Raw genomic sequence first — 18441 nt, 5'->3', positions numbered from 1 at the left:
CGTCGGGAGCCTGTGCTCCGCAACGGGAGAGGCCACAACAGTGAGAGGCCCACGTAACGCAAGAAAAAATAAAAAAATAAATTTGATGTTCCAAGTTTATTTTACAATTATCTGACATTTACTGTTTTTATCAAGATTTTTTAACATTTAAGTCTAAAATCAAGCTGGAATTTTCTTTGTGCAAGATTTGTAAGTGATCTAGTCACCTCTTATTCTATATGACTGTCCAGTTGGCTGACAACACTTTATATACAGTTTATATTTTCCAACTGATCTGAAATAACACTTCACATACAGTTGATCAGGTATATTTTTGGTTCTATTTTTAGACTATGTAGCATGTTCTTATTCTTTGTTTTCATATTTCTGCCTCAATGATTCATTGTTCTATTTATTGCAGTTCTATAAACTTCATTGCACCCCTTCTGAATTGTCATGGCTTTTTAATTTGTTTGATCAGCTCCATTTAAAATTTACAATCAGCCTTTGTGAAATTTTAACTCAAAACACATAAAATTTACAGGTGAAGTAAAAGATAATTGTTTTACATAAGAAATTAGTCCTTTCCTCTCAAGAAATCAGTATACATATTCATTTGTATAATTATGTATATGTGACTTTCAGAAGCATTGTTTAACATTAGAATGTTGCTTTTTTTCAAGATATTACAAATTTGACCTTCTCTTTGTCTTCTACTCAGTTGTTTCCATTTCCATTTAAATTAACTATCCAGCAACATTAATTCTATACTTTGTGTGCCAGGCATTGATGTCCTATAGTAGATAATTTTTCTATTTTTATATTAAAATTCTGATGAAAAAAGAAAAAGTGCATACATAAATAAAAATAATCCAGATCACAAAGCTGTTATAAAAACTTTTAATATTACCAGAATTTAAACAAGAAAAAAACTGGGTAATTAGTGACCACACGTTTTATCTTCTCCCAAATCTGAGACCAAAACAAAAGGCCGTGAAGTAGTTTGTCACTGCCTTCCTGTGTCTATGAAGTGCATTTTCAGTATTTTGCTCATAATCCTTGTCATCATCATTGCTCACTGTGACCTAAAAATGTATGATGTGTTAGTAAACTGAAAACTTTTCAAAGTTTCAATATTTCAAAAACAAGGTTTTCCATTAACAATTTATAGGGCTTCCCTGGTCGCGCAGTGGTTGAGTGTCCACCTGCCGATGCAGGGGACGCGGGTTCGTACCCCGGTCCCGGAAGATCCCACATGCCGCGGAGCGGCTGGGCCCGTGAGCCATGGCCGCTGAGCCTGCGCGTCCGGAGCCTGTGCTCCGCAACGGGAGAGGCCACAGCAGTGAGAGGCCCGCGTACCGCAAAAAAAAAAAAAACAATTTATAAAATCATCTGTGATTTCTTTTAAAGAGCTCTTTCTTAATAGATCATGAGAAGATATTATTTTCATCAAGAATATCTCCTGGTTTAGGCTTGGAAGGTGAGACGAAGCATAGCACAACCTTACTTATACTCACTCATCACTAGGGTTTTCCTAGAGTGCTAACCAGGCATAAGAACAATTGTTATAAGATATTCTAGCCAAATTTATGCTATTTGGGTGGGAGCTCTCCCTGTGAATGGTACGAATTCTCACCCACATATTAAAAATACCCAGAACTCCTAAGCTAAGTTCCAGGTGGAAGAAGAGAGAACTGCCCCTCTACTGCAGGCTGTTCTGCAGGTTATCCTCACCTGCAGACAACTGCAGCCAGATTAGGAGCTGTCAGTTGCCAATATTTCTAAGTCTCTGCATATTTGACAGTTTTAGGTCAGCAAGGATCTGTCTTAGGGTCTTTGGGGGTAGTAGGATTCCTGAAAATTGGCAGGAAGCTTGGTAAAGTGAACCAATTCCTGCTTCTATTGATATTAGATACAAGTGGTTAGAAATCCACTTGAAAACCCTGGGAACCCCATTTAATACTGGCCCCATGAGATCATGCAGGAATACCTCAAAACAGCAGCACAAGCCCTGGGAAAGTTATTTATATTCTGTAAATGCTTGGAGGTACCAAGATACTCACGGACTCTTCAGAAACTCATGGTGAAGAGAACTCAAGTGCCTGGATACAAGCCATTAAAATCTCAGGGCTTCCAGTAAATCTAAAGCAGTAAAAGACCGTGGTGCTTCTCTCTATGACTGCTTTAATTTTCACTCACCCCTTCCTGAGGTTCCAGGGCTTTGTTCCACAGTCACTGCCCAGACCCAGACAAGGTTACCTCCAGCATCTGAATCCTCTCATTCATCTTTCTCAGAAGATAGTCTCTTCTCTCATCTCCTCTGTCATTTTGACTCTAAATGCCTCAAAGGCTCTTCCTTGGTCCTCCAACTTTTGCTGCAATTCATTAAACTTTTGCTCAAAAAGCTCCTTTCCCCTCTCAGTGGCCTCTCTTTTGGCTTGTTCTGCTCCAGGAAGATTATACACAGGGAGGAAAACAGTAGTCAGCCCTGAGAGCTACAACCCTCATCCCCCACCCCTCCACTTTCTCAGTGACCAAACTGTCTTGAAAAAAGCAAATGGACATGTCTGAATTCACCTGTGATCCCATAACAAGGGCAGGTGTGACAGTGTGCTAGGAAAGGTGCTGACTAGCCGGATAAATGTACAACCATAACTGGGCTTGTTTTCACATGTAGCAGAGTGTGGTCAGGATAGGAGAAGAAGGTCTCTGCTTCTGGAAGTTCCTTCTGTCATAGTTCTCAGAGGGCATTGCAGGAAACTTCCTACCCCACTGTGAGGTGAGCCCTCCCAGTACCTGCTGAGGTCTTTTCACTTTCTCTTATCTCCTCTGTCATTTTGGCTCTTAATCCCTTGAAGGCTCTTTCTTGGTCTTCCAAATTTTTCTGCAGCTCTTTAATCTTTTATTCAAGAGACTCCTTTTCCCTCTCAGCTGCCTCCCTTCTGGCCTGCTCTTCTGGTCCAGGGCGATGTTTGAAAGGGAAGGAACCAACAGTCAGATCTGAGAGCTACAACCCTCCCAATTCCCAACCCTCCACGTTCTCTGTGACCAAACTGTCATGAAGAAGCAGGTGGACACGTCTAAATTCACCTGTGACCACATATCAAGGGTAGGTTTGGGAATGTGCTAGGAAAGGCCCTGACTGGCTAGATGGAGCTACAACCACAACTTTCCTTCTTATTTTCAGATGAAGCAGAGTGAGTTCACAGGAGGAGAGGAGCTTCTGGAAGCTCCTCCTGTCAGAGTTCTCAGAAGGCATTGCAGGAACCTACCCACCCCACTGTGAGCTGAGCTTCCCCTGTACCTGCTAAGGTCTTTGCTGCATCACGAAGGAGCCCATCTGTCTTCATGCAGCACCCTTCTAGTTCCTCCTTTATCATCCCTTGCTCTGGAGACACAAAGTGGCAAAGACATGTCAGGCAGGTCAAACCTGAACTTCCATTGATATATTCTGAGAAAAGAAGTATTCTGAATAACACTCCCTGGTTGTGTCCAACTGCCTACAAGTAAAGTTTCCAAGATCCTGCCTACATTGCTACCCCTCCAGCCTCCTCTTCCAGTGTTGCTTCCACCATCCATGGAGGTTCCACCAGTCAGAATAATGTGCAGTTTTACAAATACTTAACCTTGGACAACTTCATATTTTTCATATGCTGTTTTTTCTGCTTCTGGCTCTTCAGGTAACATCCCACCATGGATAATACGTACAAAATTTTCAAAATTTACATCACACCTCTTCCAGGAATATTTGCTAAACCACCTTCCCCATGTGAAATCACTGTACATTTACATTCATAAATTTGTATCAGTTGTACACTTAAATGCATGAAATTTATGGCTTGTGAATTACATCTCAATAAAACTGTTTAAATAAACGTGAATTACTGCATCTCAGACAAAAGTGCTGAAATACTCTCTTTAAGACTACTAGTAAGTGTATTTATTCCCTGAGCCTTCCAGGTGAAATGTAGGGTTTGCTTTATATAATGTCTATAGTTCCTCACAGCTGTAGCTTCCTCAGATTCTATCTAAAGTGTATGATTAACAGTAATACAACTAAAAGAATAATAAAGATAATGAAAGATCTGGTAAGAGAAGCTCCACAGAGGAACTTGAGTTGCTATGAATGGGACAGAGCGCACAGGAAAAATAACAATCTCAAAATAACTTAAAGTCTGTTCCAAGCACATAAGGAAATTTTGCAAGTGTTCAGTCAAGGAGGACATCTGATTGCCTGTACTAACGTTGCTTCAGAGGTCAGACATATATCCAGAAAAGTGCTTCAGTTTGGAATTGAGTAATATAGTCTATTAGAACTCTCTTACTCAGAGAAATCAGGATCCTTCTACTATGAATAGCAGTAAATCTGTGGCCAATAAGATGGATTTTAGGTAGTGAGGGAAACATGAAGAATCAGCTATTAAGACAAATTACCATGTACTGCTTCAGTAACTTCTCCTGCTTATATTAAATATACTCAGAATGTCTATTTGTTAAACCTGAGAACCTCAATTAATATTGATTCCATGAGACCATTCATGAATCTCTCAAAACAGCAGCACAAGCCCTGGGAAAGTTATTTATGTTCTATAAATGCTTAGAGGTCCAAGGTCCTCCTGGGCTCTTCAAAAACTGTGAACTGAATTCAAGTTATTGGATATAAGCCATTAAAATCTCAGGGCTTCTAGTGAATCAAAAGCAATAAAAGGCAATGGTTCTTCTCTCTATGACTTTGCTTTAATTTTCACCCACCCCTTCCTGAGGTTCCAGGGCTTTGTTCCACAGTCACTGCCCTGACCAGACCAGGTTACCCCCAGCATCTGAATCCTTTCGTTCATCTTTCTCAGAAGGATGCCTCTTTCTCTCATCTCCTCTGTCATTTTGACTCTAAATCCCTTGAGGGGTCTTTCTTGGTCCTCCATCTTTAGCTGCAATTCTTTAATCTTTTGTTTAAGAGGCTCCTTCTCCCTCTCAGCTGCCTCTCCTCTGGCCCACTCTTCAGCTCCAGGAAGAATTTAAAGTAGGAAGAAAACAACAGTCAGATCTGAGAGCTACACCCTCCTGTATCCAACCCTCCACTTTCTCAGTGACCAAACTGTAGATAAAGCAGGTGGACACATCTAAATTCACCTGTGACCACACATCAAGGGCAGTTTTGGAAATGTGCTAGGAACGGCCCTGGCTGCCTGGCTGGACCTACACCACCTTGCCTTGTTTTCACATGTAGCAGAGTGTGTTCAGGGAAGGAGAAGAAGGTCCCTGTTTCAGGAATTTCCTCCTGTCCAAGTCTCACAGGGCACTGCAGGCAGCTACCCACCCCACTGTGGGCAGAACCCTCCCCTGTACCTGCTGAGGTCTTCTCTCTTTCTCTTATCTCCCCTGTCATTTTGGCTCTTAATCCCTGCAAAAGTCTCCTTTGGTCCTCCAACTTTTGCCACAGCTCTTTGACCTCTTGCTCAGAAGGGTCTTTTTCCCTCTCAGCTGCCTCTCTTTTGGCACACTCTTCTGTTCCAGGAAGATTTAGAGAGGGAAGGAAACAACAGTCAATCCTGAGAGCTACAACCCCTCATCCCCCAAACCTCGACGTTCTCAGTGACAAAACTGACTGGAAAAAGCAGATGGACAGGTGTGAATTCACCTGTGACCACATATCAGGGCACATGTGGGAATGTGCTAGGGAAGGCCACTACTGGCTGCCTGGACCTATAACCACAACTCTCCTTGTTATTTTCAGATGAAGCAGAGTGAGTCCACAGGAGGAGAGGGAAGATCCCTGCTTCTGGGAGTTCCTCATGTGAGAGTATGAGAGGGCATTGCAGGAACCTACCCACCCCACTGTGAGCTGAGCCTTCCCTTGTACCTGCTGAGGTCTTTTCTGAAACATGAAGGAGCTCACCTTTCTTCATGTAGTGTTCCTCTTGTTCTTCTGTTATATTTCTTAAGATCTGGAGACACAAAGGGGAAAAGACGTGTCAGGCAGGTCAAACCTGAACTTCCACTGAAATATTCTGAGAAATCAACTGTTTCAAGTAACATTCCCTGGTTGTTTCCCACTGCTTACAAGTAGAGTTTCCAGATCTTGCCTACCTCTCTCCCCCTGCAGCCTCCTTGCCAGTGGTGCTTCCCCCCAAATGCTAGCTCCTACCAGTCAGAAGAATGTGCAGTTTTACAAATAGGTAATTTGGGTTTTTTTTATATTTTTCATATGTTGTTTTTTCTGCTTGTGGCTCTTCTGATACATCCCACCTTGAATAATATGTACAAATTTTTCAAAACTTACTTTACATGCCCCTTCCAGGAAGATTTCAGAAAACACCTTCCCCATGTGAAATCATTGTACATTTACATTGGTACATTTTCACCAATTGTATCTTTTTCATAAACAAAATTTATATTGATAGTTTTTAAATTATATCTCAATAAAACTGCTCAAAGAAAACTGAATCACTCCATCTCAGAAAAATATTGCAATACTCTCTTTTCGGCTACTAGTAAGTGTCAACTCCCTGAGCCATGCTTATGAGATGTTGGATTTACATTATATAATCTCTATGGTTCACCGCAGCTGTAGCATCCTGAGATTCTATCTACAGGGTATGATTAACAGTAATACAACTAAAAGCAAAATAAAGATAAAGAATGATCTGGTAAGAGAATCTTCTCAGAGGAACTTAGCTTACTGGGAATGGAAAGAAGTACAGAAAAAGCGACAAGCTCAAAATAACCTAAGTGTGTTCCAAGCACATAAGGAAACTTTGGACATGTTCTGTCAAGGAGGACATCTGAGTGCTTTTGCTTTGCTTCAGAGGTTAGACAGATTTCCAGAAAAAGTGCCTGAGTTTGGAAGAGGAGGAGATAAGTTGGAGTAATATAGTGATTTAGACTCTTAACCCACAGGAATCAGGATCCTACTACTATGAATAGTAGTAAATCTGTGGCCAATAAGGTGGCCTCGAGGTAGAGGGGGTAACATGAAGGATCAACTATTAAGACAAATTACATGTACTGCTTCAGTAACTTCTCTTGCTGATATTAGATACTCTCAGACTGTCTACTTGATAATCCTGACAACCCATATAATATTGACTCCATGAGGTCATCCAGGAATCCCTCAAAAGAGCAGCACAAGCCCTGGAAAAGTTATTTATATTCTATAAATGCTTGGAGGCACCAAGATCCTCCTGAAATCTTCAGAAAACTTGCTGTGATCAGAACTCAAATGCCTGGATATAAGCCATTAAAATCTCAGAGCTTCTAATGAATCAAAATCAGTGAAGGGCAATGGTGCTTCTCTCTAGGACTTTGTTTTAATTTTCACCCACCCCTTCCTGAGGTTCGAGGACTATTTCCACGGTCACTGCCCAGACCCAGACCAGGTTACCTCCAGCATCTGAATCCTCTCATTCATCTTTCTCAGAAGGTTGTCTCTTTCTCTCATCTCGTCTGTGATTTTGACTCTAAATCCCTTGAAGGCTCTTTCTTGGTCCTCTAACATTTGCAGCAGCTCTTTAAACTTTTGCTCAAGAGGATTCTTTTCCTTCTCAGCTGCCCCTCTTTTGGCCTGCTCTGTTGCTCCAGGAAGATATTAGAGAGGGAAGAAAACGGTAGTCAGCCCTGAGAGCTACAACCCCTCATCCCCCAAACCTCCACTTTCTCAGTGACCAAACTGTCTTGAACAAGCAAATGGACATGTCTGAATTCACCTGTGACCATGCATCAAGGGCAGTTTTGGGAATGGACATGTCTGAATTCACCTGTGACCACACATCAAGGGCAGTTCCTTTGCTAGGAAAGGCCCTGACTGGCTGCCTGGACCTATAACCACAACTCTCCTTGTTATTTTGAGATGAAACAGAGTGTGTTCATAGAAGGAGGTCCCTGCTTCTGGATGTTCCTCCTGTCAGAGTCTCAGAGAGCATTGCAGGAACCTACCCACCCCTGTGTGAGCTGAGTTCTCCCCTGTACCTGCTAAGGTTTTTCTGTGTCCTGAAGGAGCTCACCTTGATTCATGAAGCATTCCTCTAGTTCCTCTTTTATCTTCCCTGAGCTCTGGAGACAGAAAGGAGCAAAAACATGTCAGGCAGGTCAAACCTGGAATTCCACTGAAATATTCTGAGAAATCAACTGTTTCAAATAACATTCGCTGGTTGCTTCCCCCTGCCTACAAGTAAAGTTTCCAAGATTCTGCCTACCTCACTCCCCCTGTAGCCTCCTTACCAGTGCTGCCTCCTCTACCCTGCCCCCCACCCCTCCCACCCCATCCCTGCCACATGCTAGCTTCCACCAGTCAGAAGAATGTGCAGTTTTACACATAGGTAACTTGAATGCTTTCATATTTTTCATAATTTTTTTCCCACTTACAGTTCTTCCGGAGACATCCCACCCTGGATAATATGTAAAAATATTTCACAATTTACATACCACACCTCTTCCAGGAAGATTTCCAAATACACCTCCCCCACGTGAAATCACTGGACATTGACCTTGGTACATGTGTATCAACTGTACATTATAAATGCATTGAATTTATGGCGCTTGTTTTATAGCTCAATAAAACTAGTTAAAGAAACTTGAATTACTCCCATCTCAGAAAAAAAAAAAACAAAGGAAATACTCTCTTTAAGACTACTATAGTCTCTTTAAGACTACTAGGAAGTTTCTAAGTTCCCTGAGCCTTCCGTGTGAAATGTTGGGTTTGTATTACATAACTCTATGGTTCCTTGCAGTTGTAGCATCCTGAGGTTCTATCTACGGGGCAGGATTAACAGTAAGACAACTAAAAACAAAGATAAAGAAAGATCTAGTAAGAGAATCTTCCCAGAGGAACTTGGCTTACTATGAATGGGAGAGAGTACACTGTAAAAGCAACAAGCTCAAAATAACTTGTGTGTTTTCAAGTATTCAGTCAAGGAGGACATCTGAGTCTCTTTACTGACTTTGTTTCAGAGGTCAGACAGATTTCCAGAAAAAGTGCCTGAGCTTGGGAGAGGAGGAGATAAATTGGAGTTATATAGTCTATTAGAAATCTCTTACTCAAAAGAATCAGGATCCTTCTACTACAAATGGTAATAAACCTGTGGACAATAAGGTGGCCTCAAGGTAGCGGAAGTAACATGAAGAATCAACTTTTGAGACAAATTACCATGTACTGTTTTAGCGACTCCGGTTTGTCGTATTTGATGGAGTACTCCATTACGTCTTGTCTATAGGCCGCCTTTGGCAGTGCCGGGACAGTTTTGGTGGGAACCTCCTTCTGCATAGCCACTTAGTTTCCACACTAGGGTAGAAGGTCTCCAAACAAGGAACCTCCCATTGTTGAAGGCATCCAGAAGATCACCACAAGAATCCACAGTCCTGAATAAGGCAGGAAATTTAGGGAAGCAATGATTAATGATCAATAAATCTGAAACTACAAATCTAAAATGATTTTTTAATCCTATGTAGTATGAAAATCTTCATAAACCACATCTCCTCCTACTAAATTAGTGGGTTTTTCTATTAATCTTTACAGTTCTCCAGGTTACTGCACAATCATACAACTCTATAACAAAACAAAATTAAATAAATAATTCAATTATAAAATGGCCATAGGAATGAAATAAATGTTTCATATTACACCTCCCAATGGCTCACAGGTATATGAAAAGATGCTCAACATCACTAATCATCAGGGAAATGCAAATCAAAGCCACAATGAATGATCACTTCACACCTGCTAGAATGGTTATTATCAGGAAGACAAGAGACAAGTATTGGTGAGGATGTGAAGGTAAAGGAATGCTTGTGCCCTGCTGGGAGGAATAGAGAAATTGGTTCAGCCACTATGGAAAACAGTATGAATAGTCCTCAAATAATTAAAAGTAGGATTACTATATGATCAAGTACTTCTACTTCTGGGTCTATACCCACAGGAAATGGAAACAAGATATTGAAAAGATATATACACTCCCATGTTTACTGTGGTATTAGTGACAATAGCCAAGATATGGAAACAACCTAAGTGTCCATCAATGGATGAATGGATTAAAAGTTGTGGTACATCTGTACAAGGAAATAGAATTTCTCCCTGAGAAAGAAGGAAATGCTGTTATTTATGACAACATGTGTGGACCTTGAGGGCATCATACTAAGTCAAACAGAGAAAGAAAAATATTGTATGATATCACTTATGTGTAGAGTCTTAAATAGCTGAACTTGTAAAAAACAGTAGAATGGTGGCTACAAGAGGATGGCGGTAGGATGGAAGAGTTGGGGATATATGGAGTAAGGGTACAAAATTTCAACTAGTAGGTAAATAAGTCCCGGAGATCTAATGCACAGCATAGAGATTATAGACAACAATACTGCATTATAAATTTCAAAGTTGCTAAGAGACTAGATCTTAATCCTTTCCACTACAAAAAAGATCTTAATAATTAGGTAACGTGATAAAGATGTTAGCTACGGCTACAGTGATAATCATACTTCAATAAATAAATGTATCAAATCAACACCTTGTACACCTTAAACTTACACCATGTTATTTATCAATATTATCTCAGTAAAAATAATTTTTTAAAAATTAAATATATAAGAGGTAAACAATTAGGGCAGTTATATGAGATTACATTTGTCCCTATTGAAATTCCACCTAACCTTAAGGAACCAATTGTTTGAAATTTAGATTTCTCTGGATTAAAAAATATATATGTTGTTTGTGTTCTCTCTGAGATTAGCACTTATTATATAAGATGTCTCCTTGGAGGCTATGGTAACTTGAAAACCCAAGAGACTCTCACAGAGCAATATAATCACAAAGTTATTCTCTTGCTTCAGAGTCATCCAAAGCATGTGTATATCAGCATTTCTGTACTTTTCTATGGCACAAAATGTAGGCTAGTGCTAGATCTCTGCAGAGTGCTGCCCCATTATTTCCCAAGTCCCTGCTGAAGTCAATGATGAAATACAGGGTATTGTCTCTAGTGTTTTGCTTCTGTAAAATAATAATATTTAAGCATTTATTGACAGTCTAATATGTGCTTACATTCCCCATACATGCCTTACTTACATCCCTTACTATACTCACTTTGCAAATGAGATTAGTGGGGCTCAGAAAATCTAAGGTATTTGCCCAAAGCACATAGTGAATAAGTGGTAGAACCAGGATTTGAAACCTGGAAGGTCTGTTTGCATATTCCGCGTTTTGCACCCAAATATCTGACAAAATAACCCTCCTCAAAAACATTGGTTCCTCCATACTCCTTGATCAGTAACTTCCTGGGGCTTTCTGTAGACTCTCCTGTACCAAAAAGATTCTCACTATTGTCTTCTTGTGACCTGATGGGCTCCTCTTACTTCTGCAGAGTCAGCCCTCACACCACACACCACTCCACAGTTTCCAGACCTGGCTCTTTCCTGGCACAGGTAGTGCTCACCAGGGGCTCTAGTTCACCTCAGGTTTATGAAAGACATTTTTTCATGTTTTTATTCCTTGATATTAGATGAAAATTAATGTGCAAAAACTACAATGACAAATTAGTCCATTAATGTATTTTAATGCACTCTATGAACTGTAAATTCCAGAGATATGAGTTGTGAGAATAAATTATTCATTAGAACAAAACAATAATCTTCTGAAAACACACAGTTTCTGTTCACCCTTCCTTTATTAGATTCTTCAGGCTCTGAGGAATTAGTCATATGGAGGTAAAATATAACCCCTAATCACCGCATTTTAATCACTAGATTTGCATTCCCCTTTTCAGAGACAACATCAAGGGAACCTGCAAAAAAATGTGGATTTTACTGCAAAGTCTTTTTTATAAAATTAATCTGTGTTGTCTCAGCTATGAAAGAATCACAAATTTTAGCTTCACATTAACAAAGTAGTGTTGTTCACTCCTGCTCCGAAGATAGGCTACAGGATGTATTGTACAACATGGGGAATATAGTCAATATTTTGTAATAACTGTAAATGGAGTGTAACATTTAAAAATTACATTAAAAGTAAAAAGACTAAAATAAATACATAAAAATAAATTTTAAAAAAAAGAAGTAGTTTTCAAATTTGATGTACACAAGAATCACCCGGAGTGGTTGTAAAACCCAGATTTCCAAGCCCGAGTCTATACGTGTAACAAAAGCCACCAGTGAAGTTTCTAAGGAAAACGTCTACAAAAAAACTCAGTTTTGACTAGTTATTTTTATCTGATAAAGTTCTGTGATGTAGGACTAAATTCATTCCTACCTGATGATTTTCAAAGCTCTTAACAGCAGTGCTCTATAAATGTGAAACAATCTCTTCCAATGATAATTGTTTGTAGCCTCCTGGATGAAGACTGTATTTGTTCTCTGGATCTACAAACCACCATTTCTGTAAGAGGATGATGTTTGATCAAGGAGGTCCATAAAGAGAATTAAACCTCCCCTTTTGAAAATCGGTTGGAAAATTGTTATAGAAGTGCTTTTTTTTTTTCCCATTTCTTTAATTGTGGTAAAATATACATAATGTAATATTTACCATCTTAACCATTTTTAAGTATATAGCCCTGTGGTATTAAGTACATTCATACTGTGTGCAATCATCACCCTTATCCACCTCCAGAAGAGTTTTCATCTTATAAAACCGAAACTCTACATTCGTTAAACAATAACTCCCCAATCCCTATTTTCTCAGCCCTTGGTAACCACCATTCTGTTTTCTGTATCTATGATTTTTACTATTCAAAGTACCTCATGTAAGTGGAATAACATGGCATCTGTCTTTCTGTGACTGGCTTATTTCACTCAGCATAATGGCCTCTAGAGTCATTCATGTTGTGCTATATGTCAGAATTTCCTTCATTTCTAAGTAAGGCTAAAAATATTCCATCATATGCATATATCACATTTTGCTTTTCCATTAATCCACTGATGGACATTTGGGTGACTTCCACATTTTACCTATTGTGTATAATGATGCTATGAAAATGCATATACAAATATCTTTTTGAGATGCTGCTTTAAATACTTTTGAATATATATTCGTAAGTAGAATTGCTAGATCATATGGAAATTCAACTTTGCATTTTTGAGGGGAACCATCATACTGTTTCCCACAATGGCTGTATCATTTCACATTCCGATCAACGGCACACAAGGATTGCAATTTCTCCACATCCTCTCTGACACTAGTTATTTTCTATTCTTTGATAGTAGTCATTTTAGTGGGTGTGAGGTAGTTTCTCATTTTAGTGTCTATTTGTATTTCCCTAATGATTAGTGTTGTAAAGCAACTTTTCATGTGCTTACTGGTCATCTGTATATCGTCTTTGGGGAAATGTCTATTCAAGTCCTTTGCCCATTTTTGGATACGGTTGTCTGTTTCTGCATTCTTGAGTTTTAGGGGTTCTCTATATATCGTGGATATTAATCCCTAATTAGATATATGACTTACAAACATTTTCTCCCACTATCTGAGTTGCATTTTTACTCTGTTGATAGTGTTGTTGATGAAGTTCAGTTTGGTCTGGTAGAATTCACCAGTGAAGCTCTCAGATCTCCTCAATTTTCTTCTGTCTGGTTAGTCTATCCATTATTTAGAGTTGGATATTGAAGTCTCCAAATATTATCATAGAACTCTTTATTTTCATTTCAATTCTGTCAATTTTTGCTGTGTATATTTTGAAGGTTCTGTTATTAGGTATACAAATGCTTATGATTCTTAGAACTTCTTTCTATATTGAAATTTTTATTGATATATAATGTCCTTCTTTGTGTCTTGTAACAGATTTTTTATTTTAAAGTCTATTTTTTCTGATGTTCATATAGCTACCTATGCTCTCTTTTGGTTACTGTTTTCATGAATATCTTCTTCCATCCTTTCACTATCAACCTATTTGTGTCTTTGGCTCCAATGTAAGTCTCCTGCAGACAGCATGTAGTTGGATCATTTTTAAAAAATCAATTCTGCCAATCTCAGTCTTTTGATTGCACAGTTTAATCTATTTATATTTAGAGTAATTCCTGTTAGAGAGCGATTATTTCTATCATTTAGCTATTTGTTTTCTATATACCTTATAACTCTTTTGTCCCTCATTTCCTGCATCATTATCTTCTTTTATGTTTAGCTGACTTTTTGTACTAAAATATTTTAATTCCCCAATTATTTCCTTTTGTGTATACTCTATAGCTATTATCTCTGTGGTTACCATGCGGGTTACATTTAATATCCTAAAGCTGTAACACTGTACTTTAAGTTTACCAGCTTAACTTGAATAAAAAACAAAAACTCTGCTGCTTTACAGTTCTGTTCCCATCTTTTCCAGTTGTTGATGTCACAAATGACACTTTTATATTGTGTGCCCAAAAACATGAACTAATCAGTGTTTTTATTAAAGCATTAGTCTCTTAAATTATGCAGAAAAAATGTGCATTTACAAATCAAAGATAAAATGATACTAGATTTTAGGTTAATTTTCTTTAAGAGATTGATCTCTTAAATATAGTTGAGAACAAAAAATAGAGTTACAAAATGTTGTTATAGTAATACTAGCTTTTATACTTGGTCACATATTTACCTTTAATGAGATCTTTATTTATTTCACTGGTGCTTCTGCCATGAAGAAAATGTGCATAGAAGGGCCCTGAAAAAAATCTCAGTCATTCCAAGCTCTTAATACTGACTTTTTCCCTGACCACATTCATGTGCACAGTGCAGGGAACCATAGGACCAAAGACAAGCTTGCCGTCCAAGCCACAGGCTGATAAAATAAGAGAGTCTTCATTAAAACAAGTTTGATAACTGTAAATGCTTGGTCCTTTCCCTTCAAATACCCATCAATGCCCTGATGGTTTCTGAGGCCAACCTACATTCTGGTCCTAGTGGAAACTCTATTCCTTAATTATATTTCAGGGAAACTTGGAGGAAAGAGACACAAAATGAGTAACCAAAAGGAAAAGCTGAAAAACAAAAGCTCTTTCTGGGGTTCCTAAACCACCATTCCAACACTAACAGGGATAATCACCACCCTGTGCCTCTATGGGAAGAAGGTCTTCATATCTAGGCTGCACTTCAGCAGGCTCTGAGTTTAGTCATTCTTCCTTCCTGCATCCCTGACACAGTATGCATAGGCTAAGGCCTACAGTTAAAAACTCATCTATTTTTCCAGTCTTCCCTGGTGGCGCAGTGGTTAAGAATCCGCCTGCCAATGCAGAGAACACAGGTTCGAGCCCTGGTTCGGGAGGATTCCACATGCTGCACAGCAACTAAGCCCGTGCACCACAACTACTGAGCCCATGCGCCACAGCTACTGAAGCCCGTGTGCCTAGAGCCCGTGCTCCGCAACAAGAGAAGCCACCGCAATGAGACGCCTGCACACCACAACAAAGAGTAGCCCCCACTCGCCGCAACTAGAGAAAGCCCGTACAACAATGAAGACCCAACACAGCCAAAAATAAATAAATAAATTCATCTATTTTTAATTCTGCCCTTATAATGACTCCACAAGGGTGAAAGTGCTCCAATACTGTGAGGATCTCAGGTTGGATGTTATTGCTGGCACGAGGCAGTCACATCCTATGATGCAGTACACTGTCTCTACCCAAAGCCAGGGAGGTGGGGGGGTGGAGGGCAACCATCATTACTGAAAAGCAGTCATCACCTCACCTGACCATCCTCTCCCCAAACCTAAGGCTTAAGCAGATGCTAAGAGAAAACTGATCAGTGAAGCCAATGCTGAGGGAAGACCTGGAACTACGATGACCTTGAAAACACAAGCCATTAAATGTTAAAACATGGATTTCATTCATCTCTTCTGTCTCTTGATCTTAGTTGTTGAGAACAGCTATAGAACTAGTGATGAGGATAGCAAGTATTCATCAGAATCTGAGCTTTTAAATTGACAATTACAGTTTGACATATGACAGATCAATGAAATGCAATATCTATAGAACCATTTATACTATTCAAGGGACTGAAGGAGTTTGGGATTCCAAAAGGGAAACAGCTTTTGTTTCTTCTTCTTTAGAAGTCATCAAAATCCTTTTGGCCACACAGTTTAAGAATCACCCTCAAAAAAAAAAAAACAAAAAAGAAAAAAAGAAAAAAAAGAATCACCCTCTGTGCAGGGAAATTGAATCACTGGGAAATTGATTTTGTTTTTTGAAATACAAATGTGCATCAACATCAAGAAAAAGATGTATGTAATAAGCCAACAAAAAGTGTATCTTAATTAAAAAGTCAATGAAGAATAACAAGAGACCGATTTCTGCACCCTACATGTAACTGTTCAAAAATATCCATGTGAAAAGACTCAGAACCAAACTCTCCCCTCAGGTGGCTCTGCATAACTCCTGGACATGTCTACCACAGGACTTCATTAAGGAAGAAGAAAATTACTTATTTCCCAGGAGTGTTGAGTTGGTCCTTCCCTATTTTCAAACTGTACCCAGAAAGAAGCTGTCTTGGGAGGTGTCAGAAGCAAGCTTGGGCCTGAGTAATGACTTACAGCCAAGACCAGGAGACAACATGCTTGTTTCCCAACTTTTAAGGATGCAACTGGGGGTGAGAGTGAGGTTGCAGTCCTTAGGTAGTCCATTTGTTTTGGGGGTCTCATTTTTTCCCTTATTCAATAAATAAAGGCAGGCAGAACTGTCTGAGCCGAGTATGGTCTTCATTCAAAAAAAAAAAAAAAAAAGTGTAGGAGGTGAATCTAATGGAGCCCCGGTTGAGAACCAGCGATAAGTCTCTCTTAATGCATACACACTGAGGAAACTTGAGGTCATGGATGGAAAAAATGCTTCCCTCCCCTGCTCCCCCCTCCAAAGAGCCAGGAGGAGACCCTAATCTCTCATCTCTCCAGGCAGCTTTCTTTCCACTACACCTGCTGCTGTCCTGGTTATGTGACACTAGTGAGGCTGTCACCTCGTACCTACCACTGGTCTAAATGGAAAAGCTGAGCTTTCTCAGAACTAAAGCCAGCATCTGAACCCTGCAGTCCAGACTATCAGGCTACATTCCCCAGACCTCTCCTTTCCTCACATACCATTTTGAATCAGAAATTGAGAGTTTTGAGCTCAAGACTAATTTGCATGCAAAAGAAAGTTGATAAATCAGCATTTCTGCTCCACAGCTCTTCAGATCAATGAGTTCCAGAAAAAGCTCTCAGTTGTTTCCCACTCATCCTTGCTCTCTTTCCTCCTTCCACTTTTCTGCTGCTATCTTAAGGAACTTGATAGCAAACTGAGGAATTTTTTTCATTCTCACAAAGGAAACAGAGCAAAAAATTGAAACTGAAAATAACAGTAATTTATGGATTGTTTTTGTTTGTTTGTTTGGTAGGGACTACACATTTGGAAACAATGAAGCATAAAAAAACAGGTTTAGACCTTATATTTAAGGTCTAAAGTATATTTAAATTTAGAATATATATTTTAAAATATATATTAAAATATATTTATATTTAGACCTTATATACTCTTTCTAAACAACCCTTATTTTTAAGGGTTGTTTAGAAAGAGTGAGAATGAATTATTTCATATAAATACAGCTTTGCAGAATCTTTGGAATATTACAGATGGTCAATACAAGAATTTTTTTGAAATGTTTAAATTGTATGTCGAGGACCTTCTTTTCTGTTTTTACAGTGCCCAGGGGAGTGCAGTCATGAAGTGTCTGAGGAGGGAAGGAGGGGGCAGGAGGCAGCTCCCCACCCAGCTCCCCTTCTAGGAGGCGGGATTTGGTCCCTCAGTCCTAAAAAGGAAGTCAGCTTCCTTTCCTCAGATGAGGTAGGATGCTCTCCTCCTCCCAAGCAGGTCTCTTTGCTGCAGCCCTGGACTGAGGCCCGAGGGAGAGCAGCGCATCTGGGGACATGCTTCGCAGCCGCCCCAGATCCAAACGAAGACGCTGAGCTACCCCAGCAAAGCACCCCGCTGGCCTCACATAGTCCCGCCCCGGCCGCTGGCAGCCTCCCCTCCTGCAGTGTGGGGTCTGGGCTGGGGGATTTATTTTGGTTATTTAACGGAAATGTGCTTGGAAGGTAAAGTTTAGAAGCAAGCTTACTAGGCGCAGGCGATGCAGCCGGGGGACAAGTTCTCAGCTGCTCTGGCTCTACCCTGGGGTTCCTCTTGCATCTGGTTCCTCCGGAAATCAACTCTTCTCTTTAGAAGCTGAAAAGCAAGCAAGTTATTATAGCCATCCTGTTATGGGTGGGGTTTATAAGAAACGAAATCGAAAGGACACGCGCTTCTCCTGGGTTTAATTGTTACAGGTTTTTATCTTTCTTAACCGAGGCTAGCGACCCTAGAGTGCGGGCGAAATCCAGGCCAGCCCCTCCTCCACTGGCTTAGGTGTCCTTGACACCACAGTGGGGACAGAGCAGAAGGTGTGAATGTGAGCAAAGTAGCAGTGAGCTGAGTCCGCCATCTTGCCTGCTCTCTCTGTTACAGGTTTTTATCTTTCTTAACCGAGGCTAGCGACCCTAGAGTGCGGGCGAAATCCAGACC

The 18441-nt window shown here is 39.9% G+C and overlaps 1 protein-coding gene across 1 annotated transcript in view; it reads right to left on the bottom strand.

The window, feature by feature from the left end:
• LOC114486059 (guanylate-binding protein 4-like) overlaps nucleotides 1–9238 on the bottom strand; it is a 41120-nt gene extending 31882 nt beyond the window's left edge. The window contains exons 1-5 of the mRNA XM_028488178.1: nucleotides 9122–9238; nucleotides 7980–8028; nucleotides 7361–7551; nucleotides 5876–5924; nucleotides 5326–5484 (exon numbers count right to left, since the gene is read on the bottom strand). Of these exons, the coding sequence (XP_028343979.1) occupies nucleotides 5326–5484; nucleotides 5876–5924; nucleotides 7361–7551; nucleotides 7980–8028; nucleotides 9122–9238 (565 nt within the window). The remainder of the gene's footprint in view (nucleotides 1–5325; nucleotides 5485–5875; nucleotides 5925–7360; nucleotides 7552–7979; nucleotides 8029–9121) is intronic.
• Nucleotides 9239–18441: the final 9203 nt, after the last annotated feature.

Source organism: Physeter macrocephalus, chromosome 4 (genome assembly GCF_002837175.3).
Source record: "Physeter macrocephalus isolate SW-GA chromosome 4, ASM283717v5, whole genome shotgun sequence".
Classification (NCBI taxonomy): Eukaryota; Metazoa; Chordata; class Mammalia; order Artiodactyla; family Physeteridae; genus Physeter; species Physeter macrocephalus.
The sequence above is the reverse complement of the archived record's forward strand: the minus strand, read 5'-3'. Positions and strand labels throughout refer to the sequence as shown.